The sequence below is a fragment of the Nyctibius grandis genome, chromosome 10, assembly GCF_013368605.1.
Source record: "Nyctibius grandis isolate bNycGra1 chromosome 10, bNycGra1.pri, whole genome shotgun sequence".
NCBI classification, from domain to species: domain Eukaryota; kingdom Metazoa; phylum Chordata; class Aves; order Nyctibiiformes; family Nyctibiidae; genus Nyctibius; species Nyctibius grandis.
The window spans coordinates 29,034,194-29,061,513 of NC_090667.1; the positions used below are offsets into that span (position 1 = coordinate 29,034,194).

At 37.0% G+C, this 27,320-nt stretch overlaps 1 protein-coding gene across 1 annotated transcript in view; it reads right to left on the bottom strand.

Moving 5' to 3' along the window:
• Positions 1-27,320, bottom strand: part of SUCLG2 (succinate-CoA ligase GDP-forming subunit beta) — a 129,449-nt gene that overhangs the window by 44,857 nt on the left and 57,272 nt on the right. Inside the window, exons 3-9 of the mRNA XM_068408786.1 lie at positions 27,125-27,224; positions 26,906-26,996; positions 20,738-20,890; positions 19,666-19,755; positions 17,167-17,263; positions 11,917-12,078; positions 10,262-10,404 (exon numbers count right to left, since the gene is read on the bottom strand). Coding sequence (XP_068264887.1) covers positions 10,262-10,404; positions 11,917-12,078; positions 17,167-17,263; positions 19,666-19,755; positions 20,738-20,890; positions 26,906-26,996; positions 27,125-27,224 — 836 coding nt within the window. The remainder of the gene's footprint in view (positions 1-10,261; positions 10,405-11,916; positions 12,079-17,166; positions 17,264-19,665; positions 19,756-20,737; positions 20,891-26,905; positions 26,997-27,124; positions 27,225-27,320) is intronic.

The following is a 27,320-nucleotide window of genomic DNA, read 5'->3' on the forward strand; positions in this document are numbered from 1 at the left end:
TGCTTCTGAAATTGTAAGTAAAAACAGTTGATATTCATTTCACTGTCAGAAGAAGAGCCTGTCTTACCCAGTACAAATGGCTAAAAGCACCTACTTGAAATATACAGTTCATCATCTAGGCCTGTTTCTATCATGAACAGATGGAGGTAAGGTGATTAAATTTCTTTATTTTGATGGAAAGAACAAACACTTTCCTAGAGAGCCATAACACCTCAAACCACTTAAAAATAATGAGTATTAAAATGTGATTTTCTCTACGGAAGAGTTTATGTAAGGACATATATAATTTTTTTTCTAATATACTATTTCCTACCTAAATTATCAAATGATTTGTCTTTCATTCTGCTGTAAGTATGCTAGATAGATGATCTATAAATAGATTCATAATAAATTACTCATCTCACCAAGATGAATTACCAAACTGAGATTCCTAAAATATCTTCCCTTTTCATCCTCACTAATTGTGAAATGAGTCATATAAATTCTCAAAATTTCATCAATTTGTGAAGTACAGTAAAGGATTAAACACTTTCCTGATGTATTATGCATGGCATTTCCTTTTACTAGGCAATACTAAGACACACAAATATAACTGATCATTATACTGCCCATGCTGGATACGACATCAGGCACTTGGCAGTTAGAGGTGATGCTGGCAAGGTTTTCAAGGTGGAGATTTACTGCCTGTATCCGTTGCCCTTCACTTTAGGCCTCGGTTTGGAGTGAGATGGGTAATATTACACTATGACATTACAACAAGAGACATGTACAATCCCATAACCATTACCATGTACTTCTGTTAAACACTTCCCACCGCAGGCTCAGCCATACTGACTCATCAGTGGATACCTCAGAAAGTCCAGATTCTCCAGTCCCAAGCACTAATGAATAAAGAACCCAATAAAAAAATCCTTTATCACTCTGATCATTAATCAAGTGTACCTCCAAACAAGCAGGAAAATACAACAAGCCTTGACCACACAGCAGCTATCTCGAGAGGGAGTAGCAGATTGTCTTCTGAGGAATCTCAGTAGCAGATTGTCTTCTGAGGAAGACAATCTACCTGAAAGTCTACAACTACCTGAAGGGAGGTTGTAGCGGAGTGGGAGTCGGCCTCTTCTCCCAGGCAACTAGCGATAGGACAAGAGGACACAGCCTCAAGCTTCGTCAGGGGAGGTTCAGGTTGGACATTAGGAAGCATTTCTTCTCAGAAAGGGTCAGTAGACATTGGAAGGGGCTGCCCAGGGAGGTGGTGGAGTCACCATCTCTGGATGTGTTTAAGAAAAGACTGGATGTGGCACTTAGTGCCATGGTCTAGTTGACATGGTGGTGTTAGGGCAATGGTTGGACTCGATGATCCCAGAGGGCTCTTCCAACCTGATTGACTGATTCTGTGATTCTGTGAAATGGAAATGCCTGCTCCTCTGCCCCTACTTTAGAAGGTATGTCACTACAGAGAGGGTAATTGGCACACAAACATTTCAAATTCCATCCAAACCCAACAGCTCAATTTTTACTGTGGCTCTTCCACAAATTTTTCAGCATTTGCCTTCTAAGGAAACATTTGTGATTTTTCCTTATTCCACCACAAAGCAGGTGATTACAAAATCTCTGCAAGTTTTTCTCTTGCTTAGTGAGTTTATTTTCATATCCAGTTTTTAAGATTCATTACAACCAACTTTAAAATGCCAAAAGGCATTCAACTTGTCAGTACCTATAAATAATGGCAGATTCATGTTAAAGTATATTTACATATCAATTACTTAGGACTCAGTTCTACACATGCTCTTGAAAAATACATCACACTTGATTATAAATCAAGACAATTCAATTATGCATTTTAAATGCATAATTGTCCTCACATTTTCATAAATATTGGCAATATGCTATCAATCTCTAAAAATGCTTCAATGAAATGAAAGAATGCCTTTTCAATACTTTAAGTGCTCTAAAAGATGACTAGTCATCTCACATTAATTCCTGCAAAACTGCAAAGACACATTAGAAGAAATCCTTGTTAAAGTTCTATTAGTCTATATTTTCTCACCAATGCAGCACTAATAAAAATGTGGAGAAACTCCTAAATTGCTCGTATAAACGCAAATCCTACAATATCTATAAAAGAGCTATTAGCTGCTCCAATACCCTTGGTTAAAGGCAAAGTATTTGTACAAATTTCTGAGGCAGAAAATACAATACGCCTTTGTCAACTCCTCCCAGCTGTACAAGACCTTTCTGTGCTCTAATAGGTCTTGTCTACCTCTACAAACTGTCATCCTATGATAGTAAACTTCGACAAGCTTCAAAAGCCAAGGCATTATTGCCCGTATAAAATTACTAATCACAGCTTTAGGTGTAGGGCTGTTCTCTGGCAGAGGAAAAGAAACCTCCAGCCTGTTCATTGGCCCCAAGGCAGGATCAGCTCTTCCTGAAACACCCTGAATAAATTTTTGTTTAGCTAGTTCTTAAAAACTTGCAGTGCTGGATAGCCCATAAGTTCCTAAAACAAACTGCTGCAGGACACAACTACCTTTTCAGAACAGCTAACCTAAACTTCTTTGCTGCATTTAAACCCTACTACCTTTTGTCTTACTGAGGAAGGGATTGACCTGCAACACTGGGCAGATTACCCAGGTTAACTGAAGGTTTCCTTCACTTTTTTGTGTCTGGTTCCTCTTTCAACCCTTGAGTCTTTTGTATATTTTATGTAAGAGAAAAGAATGGTGTCTCCCTACATGTTTACACACCCCAAGGCAAAAGGGGCTCTCTACATGCTCTTAGGAGATAATATTATGATGATAGTAAGATCTGGCTTCCAAAACCTACTTCAATGGTGTACTTCAATGATTCATTAGACATCATCTTACGCAAATGTTAAAATTGCAACACAAAGCCAACAGGTTTATTGACTATGACTTTCTTTTTTAAAATTTAATATTTAACTTCTACAAAAACAATGCAAGGACAAACGTGCCAGTAGGACAGGGCTATGTAATAAGCAGTAAAGGAACAGTGATAACTTTCACCATTTCCATAGCACTTAATCTCTTAGATGGCCTATATAATTTTTGATCAGTGTTGAGAGCAGTACTATATGGTAGGTGAGTATTATAAACCGCAGTTCACACAGAGGGGGAAAAACAGAGCAGCCAAAGCCCAAACTTTCAAAACCATTCAGTAAATTCAGTGCCACCATTTTCAGACACCCAGCTGGAGCTACAAAGGGCTGTGCAGAGGTGTGAACACTGGGCTTGCAGTTAGCACTCGTGGAATACTATACTATAACACACAGATATTTTTCACTACACTAACTCTTCTGCTACAGCTTTAAAGGTACTCAAAACAGCATATGATGCTTCACCCTCTTGTGTGAATCAGAAAAACACACAAGGCATAAAGACTTTTCATGCTGTGTAAAGATGAGCTGGGTAATGATGTGTGTAAAGGGCGCATGATATTTGAATGAGAAAGCAAAAAGATTTCCAATGACTATGTAAGAAAAGGGCTCCTCTGCATTACCTGAAATGACACGCTGACAGTTCAAACAAATCCAGCGCTAACACTCTATTATATGGCCATAACTGAACGCTATTTACATTTCATTTTTTTCTTCAACATTATACATACACTGACATAGGGTGCATGTGTGATAGAGAAGGTTATCTGATCCTATTGATTCACGGTTTCTCATTATTGCAACACTGAGAAATCCACTACTGACAATTAGTCAGTTAAATGCAGAAAATACATGACAAACTATTCACAACCAGCCTATGCTCTAACTAGGGTAAGGTTCACTATCACAGCAAGTGTGGCCATTTTAATTTTTATATTTTGAAAACCCTTACACACTATTTTTTACTCATGACTTTTAAAGCTTAATAGTCCCCTTCCCACTCTCCAAAACACCCTCCTCTCAGTCTACACAAAACTTCCAGGACTAACAGCAATCATAACCATTCTCATCAATGGGCAAAGGCAGCTCGAGTAGAAAATCAAATGAGTTGGTTCTTTGTTTCTGGATGTTGCCATTGATGTTCAAGCTGCAAGTCTGCCTCTTAGTCAAGACAGATTTGATAGTCTTGACTGATTGGCATGACTAATACTGCAACAGACATTCTGCAGATCACATTAAACAGCTGTGCAAGCTGCCTGCACTCAGGCAGCAGGCTTGGCTACCGACATTATTTTTATTTGATGTGATTACAACGTCTTGGTGCCCAATCCTGGATCAGGAATGCCATGTGGCAACATTCCCCTCTTCTTCGACTCTTTTTTCTCCCAGATTGTTTGAAATGATGCCTCAGAGGCCAGGCTGCATGGAATAATTGGTTGTGAACAGAATAGGCACCTGGCAACTCCTAAGAAGCTTATGTGCCAAAACCACTTTTTGGCTCGTGCTTGTAACCCAACAGTCAAACACTAGGCACAGACTCACTGAATAAGACAGATTTTTGCACAACTTCCAGGACAAATCCCTCAGCTATATAGTCAAGCCTAGTTAGAAACCATACTCAGAAGAGCCTTTTCCCCTAAAACTGGGAGCAGGTCCTTGTTTAACGTTGCAGAGTGAGAGCAAACAGTCCAGTAACACACCAATATAGTTACTACACACCAGACTGCCTGAAAGTTTGCAGACCTTCTGAATTGTCTTAACTGAACTAGCTCACCCAATTCTGAATTAATTAATCCAAAATTAAGACCAAATAAATTATATAAGGCAACCTTATTTTTGTTTCTGAAATCTGAGAAAAGAATATCCCAAATCTTTCCTCTTAGTATAATGTTACCCCTTCTGTTGCCATATAACAGACTGCAATGTTAAGAAAATGAATACTAAAAATCCCTCAAGCCAAAAGGATAAATCAGCGATAAAATTGTCATATATAGTAAGGATGGATAAACTGTATTACTTTCACACCAAGCACAGCTGGAAAATAAGTGAATTACAAAATTATGATATAATGATACCCTCTTTCAGAAGTCTGTTCACTCTCTCAGATGCCCGGAAAATAAAAGTCCCAAGGCCTCTGCTTCACATGCCACTTAATGACAAGACACATCAATACCATCACTTTTCCCATCACTGAGGTGGACAGAGAGATGCATCTGACATAAGCAAACAGGTGAAGCAAAGTGACAGGAACAAGAATGCCTATTCCATATTAATAAAACAATAATTTGAATTTGGACTAAAGAATAGCAGAAGGAAAAAAAAAACCAACAGATTAAGTTTTGTGTGTGTTTGACATTAATCATTCCCTGGATATGAGTTAACAGATGTCAATACGGATTATTTTTTCCGGAGAGATGTTTGTCAGTCTGTCAATAGTATTTTGCTTATATGACAAGCAAACACTTGTTAACATCAATTGATTTGATAAGTCTTTAGTCATATCATCAATTACAGGCTTCAAAAAAGGTTGTCAAAGGAGCTTTAGGGGGAAAAGAAGAACAACAAACAATTTTGGCTCTTAGCTGCCCGTCTTTCAGCGTTCGTTTCTATTAGGAGTCAACTGTTAAGTTCAGGACTAGAGCCAGGCAATGGTACAACAAACCTACTTACAGCTTAGTTTGCTTTACTCATATTTCTGTGTTTTAGCTCCCATTAGGGAGACAGAACAACAAGGGAAAGGGATGGTGTGTAGCCAAAAGCCTGAGGAAAGACTATGTAGTCCTACATCTGGGTCACATCTCAAGTACACGTACCATTTATGTCAGCATTAATGGGCAACTCTCCTGTACCAGTAACCTACACCATATTACTTTTATTCTATCAAGACAGCATGGGAGAAAAAGGTAGAGGATGTGACTCGCTTCAGGTTGTAGGTAACATGCTTCTGGCCTTTCTCTAATTGTAGTCACTAAATACACCTCACCAATAGCCTAGTCATTACGGGCTCTAATACTTACTAGGGTCTTCAAAAACATGATTCAGCCAGCCTGACATCTGAAACTTGACGTTCAATCTCTCTGCAATGTGTATAAAAAAGCTCAAAGAAAAACCTGCAGGAATTGAGGAGTGTCAGATATGTGGGACAACTCCAGGCCAAAGCAGAGGGTAGAGATGGAAACCAAGCTTCAGTGCCCTGGACAGCAGATTTATTGACAAGACTGGTTTTTTTTTTCAGCTTTAGCCTTTCCAAAATCTTGTTGAATCCTACAAACTGTCATCATATGGTAAATATAACAGTCCAGGTTCTTCAGCATGAATAAACAGGAGCTCCTGTTGAGCTTGGTAAGGATGTGAGAGTACTCAAAGATGAGGACTACACTGAGGATGTCTGCAACAGCACTTCATACATGCAGGGAAGAGCCAGGCATCACTCAGAACCTCTGAAATACCAAAGGAAACCACCTCTTCTACCTGACTGCGGGACAAAGGGGAGCAATGAAGCAGCTCCAACACTCAGAATCAAGCCATCTTCCCCTTTCCTGTTACTACCTGAAAAGAGGGAAGATGGTTCATTTTCTGCCAAAGCAGACACACGGCACAAACTCATAGAAACAAGACGGGCAGGAAGGAGGAAAAAGAAAAAAAAAAAAAAAAAAAGAAAAAAAAGAGTCAGGAATTTAGACAGTGAAAAGAAAGGAATTCAGAACCATCGCAATGACCTGTCTGACCTAGGAAGTATTGGATATGGCAGACTGCAAACAAGACCTGCAGAGTATAAAAGGGTCACTGACTCCAGAGACAACATTTCCATCCAAAAGCCAGTGGGTAACCTTTTGCAACAAAAAAAACCTGTTTTTTTTTTCTTTTAAAGAATTATAGACACTGACAACAGCCAGATCAAACCAGCCAAGATCTTCATTCTTCTCAAAAACAATATCTCCAGCTTCACTAAATCAAATCATGGCATACCTGTATTTTTTTGCTTTAATACAAAATAGACATTTTAAAGACAACTAAAGAGAGAGAAATTGATCCATTTCAAAGTGCAGTTGAACACTTCCTACTGGAAGATTTCTTCTCTTGCAATGTCCTTAACACTGCTGGTGCTGTATTTCAGCGCAACTAAAAGACAGTGCTTCTCCCTATTACAGCCCTGCAGACTTCTTTTGTTTGTCTGTTTAGTTATTCCTCAGAGGCTTAATGTTGTTTGGAGACATTTACAGCAATTAATTGCCCCTCAAGTTCCCAAGAGCAAATTTTTATCTTCTCAGAAAAGGTGAGAATCAGATTAAAGGTTACAGGGAAATTACTGACCAGATACAAACTGTGAATGCTGCATTAGCCACAATGCCTTTTGGGATTGAAAGCCTACTATTATTTAAGAAAACAGAGGATTCATTCAATTGTTTTACTGTATATTAGTAAGCTAATGGCTATGGTGTATGCGGAGAGGAAATAACAGACATTTACTATCTTTTCTGAACAGAATGAAATAAAACATGAAATGTTTGTTTTCTTAATAGCTAGAAAATTTATATTAACATTCAACTGCAGAGCAGTGAGAAAAACAAGGGCTTTGATGTTAGGCTAGTATAACTGCCTGGGCTGCTACAGTCTCCTATTATGTACCGGAATATCAGCATATCTTCACTAATCCCAATTTAATCTCATACATATTCTTCATCAGTTAACCATTAAGAGAAGTTTTTCACCTGATGTCACGCGGAACTGAAACAGTATTGCTGATGGTCACAGTGACATAAAATAAAGGCAAAATCAGTAAAACTGAAAGGGCTGACAAGAAACAGTTCAGAAGTGATTCACTTAAACCTGGAGAGCCTCTCAGGGATAAGAGCTGTGGTATGACTGGTCACGTGCAGGGCTAGGCTCAAAAGAACTACTGTTAATAACATAAAAATGGGCGACAGCATTAAATCTCGATAAAACCCACAATGTCTGTAGCCAACAATGCTGTCACTTACATATGTGCATCCAAATCTGCTATGGACTACACTCCCTGGAGCAGATAACTTTCAGAAGCACCCTCTTTCCCCTGTACCGTATCAACTAACAGAGTCTAGGGGGACTCTAAGCAGTCATCCTCCCTCTTTCCTGGAGTGCAATAAAGAGAACAAACGGGAAATGCAATGGAGCTGTTCTGTGATTCTTTCTGTGAATGGAGAAAAGATCAGAAAAGGCATTCAAAAGGAAGAGAGGATGCAACAAATTAATGAGTTGTGTCACATTTAGGCTAAAGCATTATGCATCTTTGGCCAGTCAAAGCCAGGAATGGCACAGCTACATCTGTGCATAGACACAAGCATAATGGCTGTTTCAGGTCCTTTCCTGAATGCTACCTTTTACTTTGCCCCGCTGTCTCAATTAGCATAGCTTCACTAGCCCTGGTGTAAGCAGCTAGTGATAAGCAGTAACACATAAGCAGAATATACAATAGAAGAAGGTTACATTTACAAGTCAAATGCCGAGCATGTAGATGTTATATAGCTGAGAGCTACTGAAATGCCATTTTGTTTTAAAATTGTTTAAACTCAGTAAGTTTCATCACCAAAATTAATACCTGCTGTTCGTGCTGCAGCAGACAGAAAAACCTATTTAGCACAGTGATAATCAGTTAAGTTGTGTATCTAAGACTTTACTGCACCTGCTTCTCCAGCAGTAATACAAGTTTCAGAACTAAATTACATCTCAGCCAAATCCTGATCATTGTACAAAGCACGCACTGCGGAACAACTCAAACACGCACAAACAAATCTTCATGTAATGTCCTAAGAATAGCTAAAACTCATACAAATGAAGACAAGAAGAACAGTGTCTACCAGCATCAGACAATGAAGGAAACTATCAGGTTTTCTAGCATGAATTTCAAGTCCCATCCTGCCTTCAGCTGCAGGCAAGATGTCTTGCTTCTCTACTTCTCCAGGTCTGTGTTCTTTTAGGCATGGTAATGACTTGAAGCCTATAAGATCACTAAGTAGAAGGAGACAACCAGTTCTCTTCATGTGGGTCTTGGGAAGAACACAAACCTAGACCTCTACAAACAGGAAGTCAGCAAGAGCCAGTTCTATGGGAGTGCAAAAAGATCCAGGAAGAATGTTTTAAATGTTGCAGATAACTCTCTAGTATAGTTGAGCCGTCAAGGTACTATGTGCCTTAAAAACATGCAGAGAGTTACAACTGCAGAGAGCTTACAATATGAAGTTGACCTGTGCTTATTTTCTGTAAATTTTCTTCCTTATTTTGCCTTGAAATTTTGCTGCAAACAATATCCTCCTCTATTTGAAAAGTCACAACATTTTGTCATTTACTGCTGCACAGGGTATACAATTACAGAGATGCACTTTTCACAGGAAGGTGGTATTTAGCAGAGCTAATATCACAGACACAATGAACATGAGGAAAATGGATGGAAGCACAGAAAAAAGAGACAAAGGAGATAAAGCCAGATCCACAAAAAGAAGTAAAATGTTGAAAATGGGACTTCAGCAGAGATGCTTAGGTGCAGGAGATGGAAAAGATGATCAAAGCCCTTCAACAGATTTTCATTAGTAAAAAAAAAATCTACAGCAACTTAAGTTCTGGCTACACACAAAAGCATAACTCCGCGTTGGCAGGCATGGTCAGCTGGCACTGCTCCAATGCCTATGCCTGATCAATATTCTCTCAGTAGATATTCTACTTCTGTCTGCAGAGGGGACCAATGACCTCAGCATGATCACATGCATCTCTAGAAATAACTTCTACTCAATAGACACAGACTAATATCTTCTCCTGTTGTTCAAAAAGAAAAGAGCAACCGCACCTCCATCTGCAAAAGGAAGCGTTAGAACATACCAGGCTATGATTCCAGCCTGTGAATGCTAATTAAACACAGACCATCCTGCAGAGCACAACCAGATATTTTAGAAAATCCGAGCTTAAAAGAGTACAACTCAGCCTTCAGTATTAGCCATTTGCTTAATTTACGTTTTCTTTCTCACTCTACTGTGGCAGTATGCTGTTAGGAATAATATTTTAAGTATCTAAAGCTCCCCACAAATTCCACTTTAGGAGCCAGATGTTCAAAATTCAGCATGGCAATGCCCAGCATTACCACATCTGCATTTCTGTGTTGAACTGCCTTGAGAAAGCACCCACTCAAGACTGACCACCAAACCCGAGTGTGGATCAGGCACTGAAAAGTCAGTCCAGTGGTTCATACTGAAACCATTTTCTTCCCAGATCGCCCCTTTAGTAACCCATCCTCAGCGTTCATACCATCATCTGTATTTTTCAGCATACTATTCATAGTCCTACAACACAGCTGTATTGCTGCATGGGGAAGGTTCTGGTCCAAAACTTTCTTACCTTTGGATCAGCAGTCAGCAGCTTGAATGCTTGATATACTTGTGCTTCTTTCACACCTCCACCGAGATCCAAGAAGTTGGCTGGCTTTCCACCGTTCAAGGATATTATATCACATGTTGCCATTGCAAGTCCAGCTCCGTTGACTGTAATTGTAACATCAAGTGCTTATATTTTACATACAAGTATAAGATTTGTGAAAAGGCTTAAAACACATCAGCGCAACCACATAACACAGCTCAAAACGTTACATAAATATCTGTTTCTAAATAGGTCAGTACCTATTCAATGATGTGCAATGCAACAAATAATTCAAAAATCTGGTGGATACACACCAACAGTTAGGCTTCTTTATGACTGCATCGATTTTAGGACCTAGATGTGCACCTTCCCTTAGGCATGTATGAGCACTGGAACAGTAATTGTGGAAATGTAAAAACTTATGATTTAAAAAAAAAAAAAAAAAAGGCACACAAAAACTTCTGGTAACAGTGATTGCATCACAAGATGTGAAGACAAACTGACTCCTTAAGCTCCCCTCCCATCATTCTGATAGCAGTAGATGATGCTTTGTATTACTCTAAAACAGACAACTAAATTTTGGGGACAGATATCAGATGCTCCCAAAACTGCCTTTTATTTTGCGCTTGCACCAGTCTAGAAGCATCCCCGTGGGCATGAACATCCTCTAAGCCAGGAAAAGTAAATGACAATTATTTGTCCCCAGGAAGTTGCTCCTGCTGGACAAAGTAAGGCTTCTGTGTCACCTGTAATTCAACAACAATACCTAATACTAAAAAAAAAACCACTGTAGTGTCACCAATTATTGTTTGGGGCTTTGGTTTTGGGGGTTTTTTTGTTTGTTTGTTTTGGGGTTGTTTTTTTTTTGCAACTGAGCTTAAATTCTCACTGTCACTTACTGAATCAACTGCAACACATTATCAGTATCTTCTAGATTTGTGGTTAGAGTACACATCTAAGCAATGCAAATGCTGGACGTTTTCTCACCAAGCTGAGATAAAATGCCTAATTCATTTAGATTCATAGTAAGATGTTGTACTGGCTAAAAGAATTCGTACAAAATGAAAATTATTTAGAGCATAGGTGACTTTTTTACTTATCTCTTCTAAAAATTAGAGTAATTTCTGTTCTACAGAAACTTCAGGAAAAAATCTGGTATTGTCCTTTTAACAACCAAGCAGCTGCTCTGGCAGCTTTCCTTAAAGGGAAATGGAGTTCAATATTCAATTGTAAGTGGGAACATCATGTTTTAACACACATACTTTTGCAGTGTCTTTTAAGTAATACAGTCTCATTTTTGAAAATTAATGATCGAATTTTGATGACTTTTTTGTTTTAATTACCGAAAAGACCAATTGCATCAGCTTAAAAATTTGGAACGCTGAAACCCCACAGGCTTCCCCCTTAGCCTTCCTTCTCTCTGCCACCACATGCACCCTGTCTGCTGCTGCCTTCATCACAGTTTCAACACAATTTTAGTTCCATTCCTGCAAGAACTTGTGGAAGGACAGACAACCTCAGCAAAACAGACTGAAATACTGTCAAGGGTGGATTGAATGTCAGAATGTAAACAAAGTCTATACACTGAACAAGTATGAATTTGTCTTCAAATGTCTTTTGGATTTATCTGTTCTTACCAAAGCAAGCAATATTTCCATCCAGTCCGATATATTTTAAGTCATATTTGGCAGCTTCATTCTCTATAGGCTCATTTTCAGACTTGTCATCCATGGCAAATATTTCTTTTTGCCTAAATTCTGCATTGTCATCAAAGTTTATCTTGGCATCAAAACAAACAACTAAAGAAAAAATATAAAACAACATATAAGCATTTAGAGATTACAGTTAGTCAGAGCTTCTGAAATATTACACCAGCTACTACAGCATGGACAGGGAGAGGGCTGCTTAGGGACTGATGCTGCTTCCAACACATGATCAGCTGAAGTTCTAGCATCGAGTCCAACAGAGAGGGGTAAGTTTTCCTCAAACCCTGCATTGACATAAGGTACTGCAAGCGTCTCCACGCTACACAGTCATGTGCCTTTGTCAAGGGATGATCTTCTATGTTTGCTTTAAACAAAGTTCCCATAAGTTATGAAGGCAGTTTTTATGATGTGGACAGGTGGTCTGCAGTAATTTCATCAGTGTCTACTTTCAGTATTTTGAAAGTATGACAGATATAACAGGTAACAGGTCAGCAATCCAAAGCACTGTTTGGTAACATGCACTCATATATCGTTGAGCAATACAAAATGCCTTCCCTAGCCATATTTTTAATCTTTAATATTATTAGCTATACACACATTATTTCCCTAAAGATCTAAATTAAAACAACTTTAAGCCAATGTATGTTAAAAATTATCAAAACACGACTTTTAAATAATGAAAATTTTAAAAGTAAATACAAAATATCTCATGAATGCCAAGATCCGCTATGGTTGTAAAAACAAATTAAAAAGTAGCTAAACCTGACTATATTAAATAATAGATACCAAAGACTAGCTAGTAGACATAATATTCACATAAAAACAAACAGTAACATAAATGCATGTAGAGTGAACTGGTTATTTGCCTACTTACTGACTCATTATTTCTATGGGTTTGCATAGGCAAACACCTCATTAGATTAAAATGTTCTAAGTAAACGTAAGACTATATACTTATTTCACTATTTAAGTAATTTGATTTGTACTATATCCAGATTATAATTAATGACTGAATTATATTTGATTTCTCGATGCAAACCAGTCAGATTTAAGTGCCTTTAAACGCTTCACCTAGAAAAATCTAATAGTTTTTCTTTCTGATGTGTTCTGATTTATATTGCCATTGAAACACATAACATGGTATGTATGCACCTGCTTATGAGCATTGTACATTTCTCCACAACTAGAGGCCAATTACAATTAAAAAGACCTTTTTTAGTCTTTGATATAGATACCCATCAATTAGAATAACTAATTACACAATCTTTTTTTTTGGTGGACAAATACCTCTCTCCTTTTTTTTTTTTAATATACAAATGCTTAACTTAGGAGAAAATATCTAAGCAAACAGCAACCAAAACATTTACATAAATAGGAGAGTCTCAATTGTATGTCCTGATTTGCACTGGTTTTTGTTTTGGATTTCTGATGTTGCTGGGGTTTTTGTGGTTTTTCTAAATACATTTGATTTGTAACCAATACCAGATTAAATTAAAACAGGATCAAATTTCATTTCAGTGACCGCATTCATGAGTGTTTGTGTATAACAAATCTCTCTTGGAAGAGTCTAGATCTTACCCGGTCACCATCATGTGGGACTCTCCTAAAAGGAGAAATGTCTGAAGTTCATAATGCACTTCTACTGTACTGGAGCTGCTTTAATTTTTTTTTTAACAATGAACTAAGACCTGTACCATTTTTCTTCTTCAAGCTTTCAGTTCTTTAAATTGTTAAAACAACTCAAAGCTAGAGTAAAACTGTAGTTTCAGAGCTCTGTTTACCTTATCCATGAACATCCTCAATGTCACATTAATAGAATCTCATTTCTGCAGAACATTCGTCTTTAACAAAGGCCATGCTCTACCAAGTAGCAGGAAAAGCACCTATTAATATTTATCAAACCATTTTCACCATCAAAAGCACATGGTAACATGCATGATAGATTATACAAATGAAATTTCCTTCTAAACAAATATCAAAGAAAGCTCCAACACTTATATTCATGCAGTATTTCTGTTGTTTTTTGCTAGCAGCATAGGATTTTTGTCATCTGTCAATTCAACAGCTTACACTGAGAGCAAACAAAACAAAAAAAAACTAAAGAAATTGGCAGTTACAGGCTTCTGACCCAATAGTGTTAACAAAGAATTTGCTACAAAATTAAACAAAAGGAAATACATCTGACAATGTGTTTTCTTATGGAAATTCACACAAGTGAAAAACACAAAACACAGCAAGAAGTAAATCCATCTTAACCATTACTTTGACAGGAATAATGGTCTTCATACGGAGACTTGTATTTTATCATTAGGAATAACTGCATTAAGCTGCACAAATGTTCTTCCATTTGTTTCATCTTTATTCTTCTTTAAGACATTTCAGATGGAGATGATGCAGGTACCAAACTGGGGATTTTGTCCTTTGCTTTTCCAAAATAACAGAATAGTAAAGTTCTTCTGTACTAGTCATCTGAGCTAATTTTGAACCAGCAAGCGTGAACACCAGAACAGCCTGGTCCTGGCACAAAGAGCTCACCTCCAGCTCATTTCTCTGCCTGATAGAAGGCAATTGTCATAGATGTCCTAATTTCAGACATCTGACTGAGTATGAGGACTACTGAGTACCTCTCATACTGCCCTGTAGTGTTATGGTACCTTGGTCAATTATTCTATTAAAAAAATGATTTCAACAAGTTTTGAAGAAGGAAACTTTGTTTTTGTAGTATTGGTGGTCTTGAACCCACAAAATAAACCTGGTAAGTACATCAGTCATAGCAGACAAACATACCAATGAGTTTGCTTTGAAGTGAACATCATAATCTGCAGGAAAGTTCCAGCAGTTTTGGGACTTTTTTGTTGCACCTATTTTAAAGGCCCCATTCATCCTCAAAAGGCCAAGCGTCATGCATTGCGCACTGCCAGAACTTGAAAAATCCAGACCATTCATTTTACAAGGCCCTATTTCATTGTTCTGCTTTAACTTCACTGTGCAACACAAAATGAAAATGTCCTTCTCACCTCATTCCCAACTGGTTTTAGTGAACCCAATGAATCTATTTAAATGGCAGGGAAAAACAACAGTCTGTTGGATTCTGAAGGCAAGTTGTCCATTTCCATTTAAAATCCAGCCTACAGCAGAACTACACTGGTCAACAGCAGGGCTTTGTCTCTCTCCCCCAGTACACATTTCACAAATTGCATACAAACCAATGGAGCTCGAGTTAGTTGTTAAGAATTTAACTTACATTTATTAAGCTGAGTGAGGTTTACAATGCAGAAACTATTGATTCAATGTGCACATTATTATGGTACTTCAAATGAGCTGGAAATCTGAGCACACAGTGCTGCGAAAGATTCTCAAAAACAGCTAAAGCATTTGGTGGAAATCATTCTCTCTCTATCCAGAAAGCTAAAGGATTCTGGTGGTAAGAACATTTAAAAAAACCCCAACCAAGAAGGAATTTGAAAAAGGTCAGAAAAAAAAAGGTTCAAAAAGCAGAAAGCATACATTTAGGTCAGAAATATTTTCTTCTAACTTAGTTTAACCTGGAAACAGCTCATTAGGTAAAAAAAAGTGACCATACATTGGATCATTATTGTCATTGTCTCTGAATTATCCTCATACGCTTTAATAGACAAGATATTCCTTCCTGTATTTATTTTTAAAATGTCACTTTACAATAGGGCATTTTAGTGTCCCAGAGCCTATTTTATAACAAAGAGCAGCACCTTTTAAGATGTGTTAATAAAATGGCGTGGAGCAGGATTTTATTTTACATCTTTCAGAGCTTTTCAGAGTTCACTACTGGCAGAATTTTCCTTTTAAGCTGTGGACAATTCTCTGCCAATTCTTCTGCATTTGGTTTGTTAACAAAAAGGGAAAAACAAGGTTGGACAACTGGAAGAGACTGCATAGTTTCTAGCCACAATGCAGCTTTTGAACTCCCAACCAACTGAGCCAAAAATATGGATTTTTAGTGAAAAGCTGTTTATTTTACAAACTAGCTGTGGGCACATAAAAAGTATTTTAAAAATGCTAATTATTTCAGTTGCTACTGACCTCTATGAAGAATCCATGTTCTTAACTGACATAGCAGTGATCTTTTTCCAAAGGTTTCCAGAACAGCAATTAAGCAGCCACATTCCTGATGTCTGTTAAAAAGGGTAAAAGCTTTCTCTTTCCCTTTTCTAATTTCCCCTTTAATCTGCAGGCATATCTTATAAAGTTGGTAAAAAGATGGAATTGTCTTTCTTGACAAACATTGACAAAGAATACTCAAGAAACACCCACCAGCACTTCCCAGTGTCAAGGAAGTCTCAGCTAGCTCCCCCTGAGCTCCACAACTTCTCATCTTTATCCATTTAAATCAAAGACAAGAAATAAAAAGGGAGGGGGCATGAATACCGTAAAATATTGGCACTAGGAAGGAATGCATGAAAAAATGCTCTGCCATCAAATGAAACAGCAAGGTGGTAACTATGATCCACCTGGATCAGCGTTACTCTCAATACACCACAGCCATCTTTGGTCCCTCTTCACCTTTGTCTAAGTTAATTGGACAAAAATGACAAATGGAAGGAAGGGTTTCAGCTGGAAAATCAATTACTGGAATGACATGAAAGCTAACCTAGCTCCTTTTATTTATCCTATACCTTCTTAGAGCTGTATTCATGGAGGAAGCAGATCAAATACCCTTCTTCTTCCCAAAGGGTGTACATGTCAGTTCCAGCTGGAATTTCTCCTGTGCTCTAGTAGGTTGCAGTGTCACACACACATAATTTTAACTTACCCATATGTTTGCAACTGTAAAATAACAAGTTTCTTTCCACACAATCTCAGTAATTCTAGCAGCATTAACAACAACAACAACAAAAAAAACAAAAACAAAAACAAAAAAAACCAAGAAAAACCCAACTTTGTGCAAAGGGCAGAAGAGCAGAAAATGTCGCTGTTTCTCACCAAGCATAACATGTAGAAGCCAATACTTCCAGTATTTGGATGAAATAAGAAAAGGTATTGAAATGTAAAATCTGCCATGGGAATATTTATGAATGTTGCTTAAATTACATTACAAAATGAAATTAATGCAAAGCTGCTGCTACAGCCTTCTATGCAATTTAATTTATAGTTTGCATAAATAAAAAACTATAATGCATTCATTTGTTTCCTTCAGATTCTTACCTTGCCCTTCTGGAGTTTCACCAAAGGGATTCACTTCAACCTGAGTGGCATCAATTTTCAAGAAAAGATTATACAGCTTCTTAATTTGATCTGCTGCCTAAATTTGATCAAGCGATTTACAATTACCACACAGAAAAACAGAAGTTAATGTTTTCAAGGCAAAGGTAAACCATTATTGATTATTTTTAATGTATTAAATTGCACACTAGCTCTAGATAATCACTGCTTTTATTTCTGTTTTCTTAATCATATTTATATAATATCTAAAATAGCTATAATGTAGCATTATGATACTGCGTAACATTTAGTAAACGTGCATTTAAAGACTACATGAACTGGAGTTTTTCTATAAAATAAACAACACTATTACTATGACAAGTTTAATTTGAAAGGTGCCTAAGAGTTCATAATGACATGTTCTACGGTATGCCGAGATCTAAGTTGCATTCACGTTAATCAGTTTAAATTCAGAAAACACAAAGCAGTGTGTGCACATTAGTGACTTTACAAAAAAATATACATTTCTCCTTCCTACATCAGTCTGAAATGTCTTCTTGAAGAAATTATGTTGGAAGCATGCTTGTTTATGCTTTACAAGATGCTCTTGCTTGTTCCTTATTGTTCCTCACCATCTATCTCTGTGACCGGTTCTGTGGCTGAAAGTATTGTGACTGACTACTAACTTCCAAGTCTTTTGTTCTTGTAACATTCTTCCATTAATAGAACAACTTAAACAGCAGCAACATGAACGTGCATAAAAAAATTCCATTTGGTTCATTACACACTGACAACCTATTAGCTGAAATAAGTTTGTAGATGAAGAAGTGCACTAATAAAGAACCATTCAAATTTGTTCCTTCATTGCTGATCAGTGAACTGAAGTACACAAACCAAAAAATATTTGGGACCTCTCCTAATAAGCAAAGTGAATGAGAGTAAAAAAAACACAAGTCAGCTTTCTCCCACAACGTTTTTTATAAGAAAGAAAACATTATGACTGGAAAGACACAACCCCAATACTGCACTACACCAGGAAGAACATGCTGAGGGATGTCCGTATCTCCCTCTACTCAGTGCTGACAAGGCGGCACCTGGAGTGTTGTGTCCAGTTTGGGACCAACACGTCTAAGATGCTGTAAAGACTTACAGTTTGGAAGCAGCATACAAATTGCTTGTAAAGTCTCCCCTTCTCAAAAGTCATCAGCTGAAGTATTCTCAGTGGTTTTAACTTCAAAAAAATCATCAGTTATAAATCTGCACCCACCAAGGCAGAAGTTTCCTTGGCGTGGACACTCTGGCTGACAAACTAGCCTAACACCACACGGGTGAGGCTATCAACAGTGACGCTAGGGAGGTAGTCCCACCGTGCAACCCCACATTGATTCTGGGCAACACAAAAAGCTGTTGTTGCCCTAGTACACTGCTGTAATTTTAACAGAACACCAGAATCGCTTCGCTTTTACTAAGGGCTGCTCCATCTTTCAGCACCTCCGAATCAGACAGCTTAATGTCAATATTTCTCTTTCTCAAGGTCTACAAGTACTGAGCCTCTTCGAGGCAAAGCATAAAACCCCAACCTAGAAATAGTGAATGTATAAGTAAATAGTAGGATTTGTCTGAATAAAACCTATGTCCCTATGCTTCAGTAAATTCCTTTGAACTGATAGCACAAGGAAAGAAATGCATTCACTGCAGCATTATTTTAAATGTATTGTTGAAAACTCCATATATTGCTGTTAATTATTAAGTACCAGAACTCTTCAAGGGTTGAAAGGTTCTACATAATCATTCCTCCTCATTAGATACACCGCTAAATCTTCAAATGTGTGTTAATCAACTTAATGATTATGCATTTGTTAATTGCATGGTTGGGATAGAAAATAATTAAAACTGCTGAATTAAAAATAAGGAGTTACACAAAAATGACAGTTTGATACTACGGAACAAAACAGGCAAAAGTAGCTTAAACAAGCTTTCTCTTCTCTGCTAAATAATTCATAAAGGCCAAATATCTTGCATATTTGTGTATAATACGGAAATCCAATATATATAGAAAAGAGATACTGAAAAGACAACAAGCTGGCAGCCTTTTGGTTTTGAGTTGAAAATCGGGGAAAAAAAAAAAAGGCTTCAATTACACAGAGAGATACACTTTTACTTTTCCCCATATTAGGGGCCAAATTTTCCAAAAAAGCTCTACCCATGTAATTCACTGAGCTCCAACAGAATTCCAGTGAAATCAAAAGAATCCCACATGGTGTAACAGCATGTTGTCATCAATTGCTTCAAAGATCAGGGACTTCCTCTTTGGAAGAATAAGGACCTTATTCAAATTGCTAAAGCCTGATGACGATTATATAGGTGCAATTTAGTATTTAAAATGTCAAAACGGTCCTGATGCAATGAACACTTAGTGTTTCATGTCTATTTGGAAAGCTTTTATTGTATAGCTGGGCTAAAATGTCTTCAGTAAAAACTAAGGGAGCAGATTCAAGTTACCTGCTCTTGCAAAGGTCCTTTGAATCCCAAATTTTTTGCCATCTGCAATGCCTGACGATCCTGTATGCCTTCAAAAATATCTATTTCCTCCTGTAACAATAACATGCATAAATATAACTAAATATTCAATCTGAATGGAGATTTATAACTTCAAAAGGAAAACACAGTATACATTTGCAAACTGGTAATTAAAGTATGGCTGTTTGCCAGAGTTCTCTGAGACTGAGCCTATAGCAGCTGCCTATAGGGTATGTTATAATTACCACACCAACTATGAAACAGTCCTTCCAAAAAAAATATATAATTCTTCAGGGTGGCATGCTGACAAGACAATGTGACACCAGTTTTCACTTTTAATTACTGTACAGATGGCATTGACGAATATTTAGTCTGTTAATTTTTATGACATCTTCTGGAATATTTTCAAGGCAATGGTGTCACAGCCCAGTAACACTGTGAAGTTTATATAATTTTAAAACGCACATTAAATATTTTTACAATTTTTTGAATAATTATACTTGATTGTATCAATTATTTTTCCAGATGAATAACTCGTCTACTCATTATCATGCCATAGTAACACAAAAAATACTTAAATGTAGTCATTATTAAGAAAGCAATTACAACAGTTGGATTTCAGATGCAAAAGTCATACAGGTACAAAGAAATAATTAACAACTCTGTCAATTAGAAAAAAAACAACCACAGAAAAAATAACCATATTGACACTGACCCACTTGTGAAAAAACTGTGTAACTTCCTGAAAGTAAAACTCACTCATAGAACACTTCTGATATTAAGTTTAAGATATCATATAACAGCCAGATTTAAGCTCTTTTTCTAAACTGAACTGGAGACACAAACACTAACAAAATCAGACATTAAACATGCTTCATTTATCTACTAGATGACAGGTCCGATCTCCTGTTTGGTGAAACACAGTTTTTATGGTTCTTATTGTCTTCTTTCCATGAAGGAAAGAAGGAAGAAGGAAAAATGGAAGGAGAAAGGGGGAAAAACAATTTTTTTGTATAACTGACAAAACTTTTAGTCTAAAATATTATTTTAATACCTTAAAGATAAGTTCTGGGCTAGTAACTGCAACTTCTTCTATGTCAACACCACCCTGTGGACTGCCAACCATAACAGGTCCATTGCAGGCTCTGTCCATCAAAATTGCGAAGTATGTTTCCCTGGAAATATTCAGTGCTTCTGCAACCATCACCTAAAAATTAATACAGGGAAGAAAAAAGAACAGCAACAGTTCCGACTGGTCCATCTAACTGGCAACACTTTATCTGAACACAGCTTTGCTTCCTTGAGGTGTCAAGAGTAGCGAATGTTGTAAAATCTTTTGCAATTTAAAAAACAATTAAAATTTAACCGAACCAATGAAGAACAGTATTTCTCTCTGCTGTGATCAAGCAGAGAACATCGTGGCTCATGTTTTTGGCCTTGCTTTAAAATGCAGCAGTTTGATACAGTTTGACACTTGCAATCTTGAAAAAGAAAATTTGTTTCATTGCTCTTACAAGGTATTACAACCCAGGGTTTTTTTTCACAATAAATCCTCTCTCCCTAAATAAGAGACTCCCCTGATGCTGCTGTTCTCACCAGGGCATGTAACAAGCAGTGTAAAGCAGGAACACTCAATTGTTGGGTTTTTTTCCCCAGGAAGAGAATCGGAGCTGTCGCTGTGCCCATAAAGGGGACCACCGTATTAGCCTTTTATTGCCAACAAGCACTCCAACATGCTGCCCCCAGAAAAATTTGAGTCACAAGGGACTACAGTCTTGCAAATCACATTGATGTAAGAGAGGGTACATTGCCCTTCTGATGCATCGCATCAGTAGCGCCGTTCCTTAGCAGGAAAGCCTCAGGCTGAAGTTCTCTCCCTCACTGTGACAGAAGGCCACCCTACACTTGTAATCTCAGCACTGAATTCCTGCCCTGCCCTAATATTTCCTAAGGAAATGGGTTTACAGATAATTCTGCCATCCAGCTTTTTACTTTCAGTTTAGAGAGACAAGCAGATGTGTAAAGTTCAGATAGCAGCACATTCTGGAAACATAAAAATTTATTTTTCCGAAGAGCTACTCATTTCTATTTATTACTATAAACTACGAGCCCTTTCATACCAATGTCTGACAGATACCTCAGCATGCAACAAAAAAGATGATTCAAATCTTACATGTTGGGAATCTACAAGTACTCCCCTTAAAACTGGGGGGAAAATGGCCTGTATAAATTTTTTGTTATGATTTTCTCTCTCCTCACAAAAACCTGCCAAAGCCAAAGTCCTTTCCATTTCAGTATTACAATAACTATATCTTCTTCTTCATCTGAACTGTCAATTTTTGCAATAGTTTAACAATAGCTATTAAAGCAGTTTCAGAGATTAAGTACTTTTACACTTGGTAAAGGACTCACAAAACTATGTTTTGATGCAAGAATACTGAAGTTCCCCAAATGTTCCTCATCTTAAAAAAAAAATCTGCACAGGATCATTACTAATTGTTCCTTATTATCATAACAGGTACCATAATCTCAGGTGCAAAGACTGTAGTTCTGCTCTGCACTACAATTTCGCTTTTCAACTGGGAAGTTAGTTGAGCAGCCACCTCCGCAATTTAATTAGCACAATAGCTTCTCCTTCAAACAATCAACTACACTCTTCCTTAGCAGGGCTACTATCTCCTGTCTTTCAATGGAAGTAGTTGAAATCAGAAAAATCACTTCCCTAAGATTAATATAATTAAAAAGGATTAAGAGGCCATGTCTTTCTAACATAGTCTGTTTATAAAGTGACAGTTTTGAACAAGGATTGTAGGTGAAGATTATCACTCTAAATGAAATATAAGGTGAAATTCATTCTAGCATTCAGCAGTTCAAACTCCTTAGATCCGAGAGGCATCATACACCCACAGCCTTAAAACTCGGCCTACCCAGCAAGATGTGTTCCATCAAACAAGTATTTCGGGGGTTTTCATAGTTCAAGGACTATAAACAAGAAAGATGCGCTATACTTTCACCCAAGTCGCTTTTTTGACATTCTACTCCAGAGTACATAAGAAAGAATGTACTTACCTTCTGCCAGGCTGTACATCTTAACAGAAAAAAAAAGTAAGAGACAAGGAATTAAATAAAGCCCTCTGTGGTCAGAATGGAAGGAGAGATGCTATTTCTTTACGGGTTTTTTGACTTGCAAGAAATTTTCTTTATAGTAATTTTGTTTTCTTCTACTTTTACCTTGCTTTATTCATAGAACATAGTGAAGGCAGAGTTCAAATAAGCGACGGTTCAAAAGCAAAGTAAAGAAAACTAGGGTGAAGGAGGCAACTAAGAATGTAGAAAACTACCGTACTACTTAAAAGCATCTGTCTATTTTAGGCTACTATAAAGGGATGCTAAAACCAACTTCAGAAACATAGCTCGGCTACCTGCCAAGATCTGTCAAATTACCAAGCAAGGATATAGAAAGCATCCTTGATTTGCTACTACTAGTCTTTTACCTGCATGCATGTTTTCACCTTCTTACATACCCTGCATCAATGTATCTGGAAAATGTGAGCCAATTGCTTTACACATAATAAAACCAGCTGGTCCTACCGGATCTTGTCTGAGTTGTTCAGTTTCCAGAGTGCTCAGGATCAGGGCCAGGCTTAGGATGGGAATCCGCTCAACGAGTCTTGAGAAGTATATTTGCAACCACAGCAGGTGGAACTTACCCAATTTAATAATGTATCTCTTCAACTGCTACTTCCGACCCAAGTGATTGTCCTCACTATTGCTAATTAACCATGTCAACGTCGTCAAATACTTTTCTGTCTTAAGTCACAAAACTATTGAGAGTCTATCCACTTTGTAGTAGGCAAGCTTACCGAAGAGTAAAAATTGTCACTGTGCAACATCTCTCATTTCTCCAAACAAATAACAGTTACTTTCCTTCACCATCCGCCCTTTTTTCATGCAGAGCAAAGCCAGGGAAATTGGCATTCAAGGTCTTTAAGTATTATTTGTTGAAGTCTACCTATCATTCACATAACAAAACTAATGCAAACACATTAATGAACAGTTAAGAGCAGTGAAATTGAATCTACAGACTGTTGACTTTTCTCATATTTTGTCTGTTTTGTTTATGATAAAGAATGGGACACATCATTATCTGTTTACCACACCAGGTTTATAGTTAAAATGTCCTGGGGAAAAAATGAGTTTTCTTTAAAACTTCTTGATAATGTCAAGCTTTCCTTCTTAAATCATTACCTAAAAGTTCAAGTCACACATCTAATTTCATGAGGGTAACTATAACAGCTCTTTTATACTCAAATATTCAAAATGTTAATTCTGTTATTGCTTGGAGAGAAAACACAGGTAGCAAATTCTCAGGTTGTCATGATAAGAGAAGACTGTCTTCTCAGATAACCAGGCTCTCCAAATTCCAAGCTGCCATAAGAGGATTTTATGTAAACTCACAAAATAGCTTCCAAGTTACGAGGGAACTGAGGAGACTGCTATTCATTTAGGAAACATCAATCTAAAGAAGCACAAACATGCTTTAAATTCTGTAGTAGGTGCACAAGCTGAGAAAGAGAGCTGAAAACTCCATTTTCTGCTCCATAATTATTCTAATTGTAGAAAATTTCTATCTTTTATTCCTTCCTTACAAATACATGTAGAAGGTACGTGACTTCCACTCCCTGCCTTGACACTAGCTCATTGCTTGCCTCATAGAAAGAGACTTAATGACTATTTTCCTTCTGAAAATAAGTTTACTACCTAATTTTTTAAAACATGACTTCACTCAAACTTTCCAGAACACCAAAAAGTTTAAAAATCACAAAAGCTAAAAACATGCCTTTTCTCTTCTTTTCTTCATGAACTGCAATTTTCTTTAAGTACATGTACACACACATATTCTTACATACACAGAGAGCGCATATGCCTTGAAATAGAACAAAAATACCAGCTATTAATTCCCAACTTCCCCACTACTCTTAGTAAGCTCAAAGAGTCTGTCTGGCATTTTCTGAGCACTATCTACCCACTGCATTAAACGACATCTTAGATATAGCTAAACTCATACTTTTAATCGTATTACTGTAGTTTGCCCCTTGATTTGAAAATTTCAGTTTTGACACTGTAGTCCTGATACTACAAACCTGAACGCCTCCACTCCTTCAACTGCTTGGAAGATCCTAGAATGAGTTAACTTTAGAAAAGATGAATGCTTGTAAAAGACATTAATTTTTCTGGGAGATGGTCTTTTGATGACCTAGATGCTTAATTTTAAACATGCTTTCTTCACTATCTATCTAACAAGCAATGGAGGAATCATTAGCATACCATTGGCCAAACTTATCTAATTAATTAATTTAAAACAGGGTGTATGCTCTTACCATAAATTACCAAGAATCAAGATCTCAACACGAAAAATATAAAATGCACTATTACGTTTTTACATATGTGTGTGATGAAGATATGAATTGGCTTAGGGCTTTTAAAAGCCAGCTTTATAATCAGAATGGATGTCTATGACAACAGATGACCAGCTTCTCTGAGTAAAAAGCATCACACTGGTTTATCATGCATCAATATTAAAATACTTGCAAGGTCCATCCTGAAAAGTTTCCATGTAAACTCTATAGCAAAGGAAAAATACAAAGTCTACCAAGGCTATATACTTTCCTGTACCACCAAAATAAATATCTGAAGTTCAGCAGTGCAAACTTCACCGTAAACTTCACAGATGCCCTAGTTGCTTACTCTTGACCATTGTTTATTCACACAAGCAACATGTGGATGGGGAAGAAAGTGATTATAAGTTAAACCTTCTATAGTTATTCTATACATGGCACAAAAGTCATCTTATTATAAATCCTTTGAATAATCCATTTCAAAAAAACCCCGTACCCATACCTTTCTTTCATTTCTATCCATTTCAAAGAAAATTAGACGTTTCTTTTTCAGAACAGACTTGCTCTCAGACAAAAGAATAAAATTTCCTGTATTGATATATTCAAAGTATGTCAACTAGGGAAAAAGAATAAAACTAAAGCATTTATATAAGAAAGCTGCTTTTACAATACAATTCTTTTAAAGCAGAGTGCCTTAATATGGGAAATGTATATCCTTTTTTATATCCTTAGTGTTATCACAATCTCTGACAGACATGCCTTAATGGTAATACTGCTCCTTCTTTTTAATATCTAGTATTTCTTTTTAACAACAACTATGAGGAGTGATGGTAATCTGCTCTCCTTGTTCCCCAAGAGAAGAACTGCACAAGCACCCTCCTCCAGCCCTCATTAGACAGTATCTTTGCAGACAGGTGTTCCCCTTCGATGCTAATATACCAAGCTGTTCACAATATATTAAAAGCAAACTGCAGTTCTTTTTAGCTCATGCCAAATTATCTCCTGGCATCAAATAAAGTGTGGCTCTTGACTACACACCCGTTTGAAGATCCTGCTCAGTAAAACAAAGCAAGAAATAAAAATATATATAGTAGATAGGCAACTGCTAGGATTTCCTGACTTACAGAATTTTACTAAGGTAAAGCGGAATCTGGCTGAAATGCTATCTATGCTTCTCATATTTAGGTCAATACAGAGCAATACATCTATGCTGAAGTGAATCTTGGCACCTTGCAGTATGCACCATCATAGGTAAATTAATTACCACATATTAGCTGAACCACTACCATGACCACATTTTACTCTGTATCTGCAACAAGTTAGGAAGAATCTACTTTTAGACACTTCTTTTAAAAAATTGAGATCATTCTCATGCAAAGTCATCTGTCCCCATCTTTAATAACAGCTGCCCAAAGCTGAGGGTGAATGAAATACAGATAATATTATTACTACAGGTAATGTAATATATACATGATATTACTTCTCTAAGCAGAACGTCAATAAGCACGTCCAGTTAATGCTACATACAGTTATGCTAGCATTTAGTATGTATTCGATGAAGGACGAACCTATGACAAAGGTTTCCCTTCAACACAGGTAGCAGAAGTGAATTTATTTTTCCACCACCAGGTATGCTGCAATTGATAGACAAAATACATGCACACAAAGAGAAAGCAACTTTTTTTTTCTTTCATCAACTAGATGCAATCAATCAGGCATTGGAGAAGGAATGAAAAAAATAAATCCATGTCATACACCCCAGCATATTAATGCAAAATTGCAGCTGAACAGAGTCCTTCACTTTCAAGAGGCAAAAATCTTACCTTTTTAACTGTCACACCATCCTTTGGAGTTTGCTTTGTTGACAGATTGTACCCAATCATCTGTTTAGCAAGCTGTTCAACCATCTTAGGGCTACAAATAAAGGAAAAAGGTTAGTTTATTGAAAGATATTAAAAGAAACAGGCATATAGCTATTGTAAACAGCTTAATTATTACAACAGAAACAATTTATTTATGCTTTTTCAATTTTAAAGACTTACTCTTTAGTTAGATGAACTCCTCCTTTCAATCCACTATTGAAAACACCTTTTCCTCTCCCTCCAGCCAGAATCTGTGCCTTCAGAACAATCTCCTTTGCCTCTGTAAAAGAAAAACCACATTGCTATTCTATCGTGTGTCATTTATCGAGCTTGTTAGTGTAAGTTTAAAAAGCATTTCCAGGTTAGACTCTTCAAA